The following is a 7,175-nucleotide window of genomic DNA, read 5'->3' on the forward strand; positions in this document are numbered from 1 at the left end:
CAACGGCCAGGGTTGTCGGGAAGAGGCCCTTGTCCTCATCAACATGGGGACAAGGTGCTTTGGGGTGGGGGGGCCGCGCGGCCCCCCCTTCCCCAAGGCACCCCCCCATGTTGAGGGCACGCGGCCTGGTACGGCTCAGGAGGGGGGGCACGCTCGCTCGCCCCCCTTTCCTGGCCGGCTGGGTAGCGTGCTCGGACAAGGGTCTGGTGTGGACTTGGGGGAACCCCCACGCCGATTTTTTTCGGCGTTGGGGTTCCCCTTTAAGCCCATTCCAGGCGGCGGAGCCCGCGACGTCTCCTTCGCGGGCCCCGCCTACCTGTACACGCGCTCGAAATGGGCGGACTTTCCGAGCGGGAACAGTCCGCTCATTTCGAAAGTACAGCGGACTGGCCCACACACGGGCGGACTGTTCGCTCAAACACAGTTTCAGAGGACAGTTTTTCGGAATTTCCGAAAGACCTTGTCCGTCCAACTGTCCGCTGAAACTGTCCGCTGAAAGCCCACACACGAGCGGACTGTCCGCCCAAACACTGTTCAGCGGACAAGATTGGGCGAACAGTCCGCCCGTGTGTACGCGGCCTAAGATTCTCATTGACGCTGTCCGACCAGGTTTCCATGGCTTTTGATACTGCAGCTGGGGGTAAGACAAGTTTGCAGGCCTTGCTTGCCATTAGGTAGATTGGTTTCAGATCAGAATTGATCTGCCTTTCCAAGGGATCTTTAGCGGCAGTGGAGCGCAGAAGGAACCAGCTGCCATGCACAAGAAAAACTGATACAGGAAGGAAGAAGGGGACAAAACAGTACACATATATCAACAAACTCTGCTGCCCCATGATCGTCCAGGCCGAGGGACACACACACACCGGGCTTTGTGGCAGATAAGGGGCGTATGCTAACAGCTAGGCAATGGCCAGTGTGCACTGCTAATGACCAGGCCTCCAGCTCTTCAGCGCTACTCTGCTAATACACTCAAGGCTTATCGGAGGCATGTGACTCTTGGTCACTCGGCTGATCCTGGATCGCAGGGAAGTCATCTTCAGGTAGGAGATCCTATGGAGGAGGACAAAGGAAACTTTTTAGTCCAGAGCAAAAATTATTGGGAGAGGTGTCCTATAGGGTAGTTATGGAACAGGGGCTAACTCACACATATGCTGGCATGGAGTATGTCAGAAAAGTTTTTTTTTTATATTGTCTGTCTTTTTTGTTTATAGCGCAAAAAATTTAAATCACAGAGGTTGCAAGTATCGCCTCAGGTAAGTATAAAAAATATCCAGTACCATCATCCACACATTTTAAAATGCAAAAGGGTTTGGTGTGGGGGTATTGGGGCAGCCGTTCACGCTAACCTCCCATAACCAACCCAAACCAATAGATAATAATTGGACTATACCGGTACTTTTTGTAACAAGAGAAAAGAAAAAGCGAAAATCACAGAGGTGATCAAATAGCACCAAAAGAAAGATCTTTGAGAAAAAAAGGGCCTACATATTGTTTGGTTACAATGTCGCATGACCGAGCAATTGTCAGTTAAATCAATACAGTGCTGTATCACAAAAAAAATGGCCTGTTCAGAAAGGGGGCAAATCCTTCCGGTCCTTAGGTGGTTAAAAATCCAGTTTTTTACAAACTTTTTCTTCATTGATACATGTCCCCCAGGGCAGTACCCAGACCCACATAACCATTGTATGCTCAATTACTTGCATATAAGCCTTCAGAATTGGCACGTTTGATTTTTCCAGTACGGGTCCCATAGATTTCAATGGGGTTCGTTATTCAGTTCCGAACTTTCACGACGTTCAAATGTCCTGGTGCGAACCAAACAGGGGGTCATTTCGCTTATCCCTAATCAGCACAACTGGATTGTGATGCGATCTTAGTTATTCTGAGTGTAGCAAGGGGGCTCACCTGTATATGTGACAGCAGACAGCTTCGGGCATGCTGGCATCTCCATGGTTCTCTCCTTCATAGTGCTGTGCAGAGCCACCACTCTGGGGAGCTAAATATGGTGCTCGATGCCCGACAACTGATGCCCAGACTGCATGAATGCACAGATGTGGAAGCGGCTGGAGGACCAACTGAGCCTGGAGCACACAGCGCCACCCCCACTGTTAGTGCATTCCAGGCCCACTGGCACATTTGATTGGCCACCCTGGTCCACAGGCAGGCTTCCCCAAATAGGGGAATGTGAAGATACCACGGCTCTGGTGACACCGTGCAGTAGGGCCACCCGCAAATTGCGCTAGGAGGCCCCCTATGCGCTGGGTGGGAACAGTGCCTCTCCTCAATGGGGGAAGGAGGCCATCCCAGTGTGAGCAGACTATCAGAGGACAATGCCCTACATGGCAAAAAGAGGAAAGGCAGGGTAGAGGAATGTAGGGGGTCAAGCCAGACACCAATAAGAATGGGAAGGGGAGAGCAGACAGATTGCATGCAAATGGCTACAAAATATAATAGGAATATAACTGTAAAAAAAAGAAAAAAACTCAAAACTTGTGACAGTGGGTATACTTTCCCTTAGATTACATTATTGCATGGAGGATAAGTAGACTGTGTTGTAAAGAGCTATATGATGTGGTATGAAGGGAGATCAGATGACCCATAACTAATAAGGCTGGCCTAAAATGAAAGGTCAGAGTGAGGGTGGCTATACCAGGAGGATCATGGGATTGGGGCCATTTCTCCCTGCCTCCTGATGTTGGGATATTGTACAATCAGATTGTATAGTGATGATGAGCTTTACAGGACCCAGGACACTCTTCTCCTACTTTCAATACTACAGCTCTGCTCCACGTAGGCTGTTATGTGATCACTCAGCTCCTGCACAATCTGCCAAAGGAACGATCTATGCAAGATGAATGTAAGGGAGCAAACTTCTGGGGGTGTAGGGGGGGGGGGGGTACAAGGTGTGTGTTAATGAGGTCAGCTGCTGAAGAACTTCTAACAATTTTCATGTCTCAAAGGATGAATACCAGGAAGTTGTGGAAGAGACACTGGAGGCTGAGGCAACATTTTTCTTTGCTGCAACAGAGGTACATTTATTGTATATTAGTACATAGGCATGATGGAATTTTAAAAAGGCAATCTTAGCTTTTAAATCTTTTTTTGGGGAGTACAGGGGTTAAAGAATATGCGTGCAGTGTATAGTGTGAGCAGATTTAGACTCTGTATATAACCATACTTTTATTCAACGTGATGCAGCCCAATCCACCTTTCATCTTAGTGCTGCATTTGTTCTCTACACTCATCTTTATCTCTAATGTTGGGAGATATGATTATCATTATTACTGTGAGAAAAAAACCTCCCTCCTCTGTACTCTGATCTCTGGTCAAATATCACAGATATGGCTCAGCCACACCCTGTGCAGGAGAATGTAATCAACCCAATCTATTCTTTCCCGGAGTCAGAAACCTTCACTGTCATTTCTTACATTGAGTGATGGAGTCTGCTAATCTGAGAGCTGAGCTGGAATGTTCCGTCTGTCTAAACATTTATACAGATCCTGTAAACCTGAAATGTGGACACAACTTCTGCCGGGTCTGTATTGATCGTGTGCTGGATACACAGGAGGGGTCTGGAGGATATTCCTGTCCTGAATGCAAGGGGAAGTTCAGGTTTCGTCCTGCAGTGCACAGGAACATGAAACTACATAACATAGTGGAGAATTTCCTATCTGCTCAGGCAGGTCAGGAGGAGTCCGGGGTCTTCTGTACTTACTGTGTGGACTCTCCTGTACCTGCTGTTAGATCCTGTCTACACTGTGAGGTTTGTCTGTGTGATAAACACCTGAGAGTCCACAAAAAGTCCCCAGAACACGTCTTATGTGACCCCACCTTGTCCATGGAGAGCAGGAAATGCTCCGTCCATAAGAAGATCCTGAACTATTACTGCACTGTGGATGATACCTGTATCTGTGTGTCTTGTTCTATGATTGGAGGACATAAAGGACATAAGTTGGAGTCACTGGATGAGGCGTCTGAGAAGAAGAAGGAGACACTGATCATTGTTCTGCAGAAACTTCTGACAAAGAGAGAGGAAACGGAGGAAATAGTCCAGATTCTGCAGGAACACAGGAGGAAAGTAGAAGACAAAGCAGCTGGTGACACTGAGAGAGTCACTGTCCTGTTTAGAGATCTCAGGAGACGTCTGGAAGACCTGGAAAAGAGAGTTCTAAAGGAGATCTCTGGGTGGGCAGAGCAGGTCTCTCTCTCCACATTGGATTTGATTCGGGATCTGGAAATAAAGAAGGGAGATCTGTCCAGGAAGTTGCGTCACATTGAGGAGCTGTGTAACGTGACGGATCCACTGACTGTCTTACAGGAATCAGACACAGGTGACTTGTGTGATACTGAGGATGGAGATGTTGAGGACAGAGAGAGACATGATAAACTCCTCCATGATGGTGGGGGTTTGGATATGTCTGGGATATCACACACATTACACACATTATCTGATATAATAAGAGGGGTAAATATATACTTCCCTATACAGGAAGCTGAAGATATATTACTGGAAGTAAACACGGCTAATAATTATCTACATATATCAGATGACAGGAAAACTATATTCTGGTCAGATAGGTACCAGAATCGCCCCAAAACACCAGAGAGATTTCAGTTTTATTCTCAGGTGTTGAGCAGTCGGAGTTTCTCCTCAGGGCGACATTACTGGGGAGTGGATGTCAGGGGATCAGATCAATGGATAGTCGGAATATGTTACCCCAGTATAGACAGGAGAGGAGGGCAGTCAGGGATCGGATGGAATAACAAGTCCTGGGGTTTGCACAGAAAAGGTAATCAGTATTCAGTGGTACATGACAGTAATAAGATCATCTTACTCACCGACATCTCCAGTAACAGAGTCGGGGTATGTCTGAATTATGAGGTCGGGCGGATCTCCTTTTATGATTTGTGTGACCCGATCCGACATCTCCACACCTTCACCACCACCTTCACTGAGCCCCTCCATGCTGGGTTATGTGTAGTGGGAGGTTTTATAAAGATACGTGGAGGGAATTGGGAGATGTGAGTACTACACCTAGAGACTGATGATGTCACAGGGAGGAGGGATGGTATTAGTGTACTACTGAGCCAGTAGAATAAAGCAATGGGTGTGGCTTCAACAGGTGTCCTTTTCCACTATAACAAAATAAAGGAATAACATTTCTCCTTTCAGTGGGTGGAATGTGGTCACTGTGATGGGATAGGATGTGGTCAACTCTTCTCTCTTTCCTCCCTCCAATTTTATGCAATCTGTGCTAAGAAGATATCATATTTTCAGCCAAAATCTTTTTCTTTGTTTTGGATAGAGTATTAGAACCCCTCATTCTTGTATGTCTGTGTCTTGTTCCTGTCTGGTTAAATGTTGTCAGCAGGACAGGAAGTGTCCACTGACAATGGGAAAATGTTGAACAGTTGCAGTCCCACTATCACAATTTTGAATTGAGGGTGCAGAATTTTGTTTACAGCATAATTATTTTACTTTCCTGGATCAATTCTACCTCCAACTACAAGGCACGGCTAGGGGGGTGAACTTTGTACCGCGCTATGCCAACATTGCAATGGGCTGCTGGGAGGAGTGAGACATTTGGAGTCACAACCCCTTTTGCCAGGTACATAGTGTACTATGGCAGATACATCGATCATGTACTTCTCATTTGGAGCGAGGATGTGTAACAGTTCTCCTCTTTTGGGGTTTGTTGCAATGATAACCAACTGGGCTTAAAATTTACGCACGTCCTGGATCCAGATTGGCTGGCCTTCTTGCACCTTGAGTTGGCCCATAAGCATGATAGAAACATTTCAAGCAATCACTGTAAACTGACAGGTGGCAACTCTTACTTACACTATTCTATTTGCCACGACCCCTCATGGTGGAACAACATACCAGGGGGTCAGTTTCATAAATTGCATTAAAATTGCTCTAAAATGGAGGACTATGAGAGACCAGGTCAGGCTCTCATTGGAAAATTCAAGGAAAAGGGCTATTCTGGCTTAGTAGAGAAAGCATTTAAAAAGGATCTGTACCCCTCTTGTAGCACCATAAACAATAGAACTAAACAAGTTGAACATAATACACTTAGATTTGTCACCGGGGTTATAATGATGAACATAGGATGATTACTCACATAATCTGTAAACATTGGAATATCTTACAATTAGCTTTCCAAGCTAGCGCCTTTGTTGCCACCACCCCCCCCCCCAAATTATGCTCACAAGGGCTAGAGCCCTCAAAAAACACTAATACCCTCAGAAAGTCCAGTCCCATTTTGACCAGAGGACTAGGATCTTCCGATTCCGCAAAAGACATTGTTTGACCTGCCAGTTTATTTCTCATGGTAGGTCCAATTTTTCCAACAAGGATATAAAGACCTATACTATCAAATAGTTTATTATGCGTTCTCTTCCGAATAAGTGGTGTACTTTTTATGTTGCCTGTGAAACCTTTTATACGTATACCTTCTATATATAGGTCGAACTAAATGTACACCGCATAAATGGGTGGGAGTACAATGAAGGTTTATTAAGGGTGGATGTGATAAGCACAGAATGCCTCGACCCTTTCTTTCATGTCACAATAAAGACTACACATGTCTAGAGGTCCTTGCCATTGAGTGTAATTTTGGATATTACCTTAACAAATAACGAAAGATATTCCCTGTTATGCAAGAGGGAAACCTTTTGTATCTCCAAGCCTAATACGCTATTCCCCAATGGTCTCAACAAGGAACTCAATACACATAGTGTAAAATGACAACTTAGATCTTTCCCTTAATGTAATTTCATGCTGGTTTTTGTGAATTTATTATTTTTATTATCATTATTCTTATTACCATTATCATTTATTGCAGTCGGTACATAAATATGTTTCTAGTTCTGAATCCTTACATTTTATTATATCTAGAATTTATCAAATAATATATATATTGTATATTTTTTATATGTACAATGTTTCATGTAATATATATTATATACTTTAGTTATACTTTCTTTCCCTTTTTCTTGTTTATCTTTATCATTTTATTCTTTAGTGTATGTGATATATGATTTTTTTTTTACTAGTAATGCCTAGCAAATTTTTATTAGTTATTTTAAAAAAAAAAATTTTCATGATGCCTTGATGGATTTCATACCATATTTAAGAATATAAACATGAAAGTGTTAAATCTGTGGATGTG

General features: G+C 44.4%; 1 protein-coding gene across 1 annotated transcript; it reads left to right on the forward strand.

The window, feature by feature from the left end:
* The first annotated feature begins 3,436 nt into the window (after positions 1-3,436).
* LOC143964268 (E3 ubiquitin-protein ligase TRIM39-like) lies at positions 3,437-6,783 on the forward strand. Its single transcript, XM_077473973.1, has one exon. It carries the CDS (start codon positions 3,437-3,439, stop codon positions 5,024-5,026), a length of 1,590 nt encoding a protein of 529 aa, XP_077330099.1. The 3' UTR covers positions 5,027-6,783.
* The last annotated feature ends 392 nt before the right edge of the window (positions 6,784-7,175 follow it).

This window comes from Lithobates pipiens, unplaced genomic scaffold, assembly GCF_037356315.1.
Source record: "Lithobates pipiens isolate NorthernLeopardFrog02 unplaced genomic scaffold, aLitPip1_a1.2 Scaffold_8, whole genome shotgun sequence".
Classification (NCBI taxonomy): Eukaryota; Metazoa; Chordata; class Amphibia; order Anura; family Ranidae; genus Lithobates; species Lithobates pipiens.

Excerpts from the sequence above, each read along its gene's own strand:
- LOC143964268 (XM_077473973.1), top strand. The coding sequence starts at position 3,437 with ATGGAGTCTGCTAATCTGAGAGCTGAGCTGGAATGTTCCGTCTGTCTA.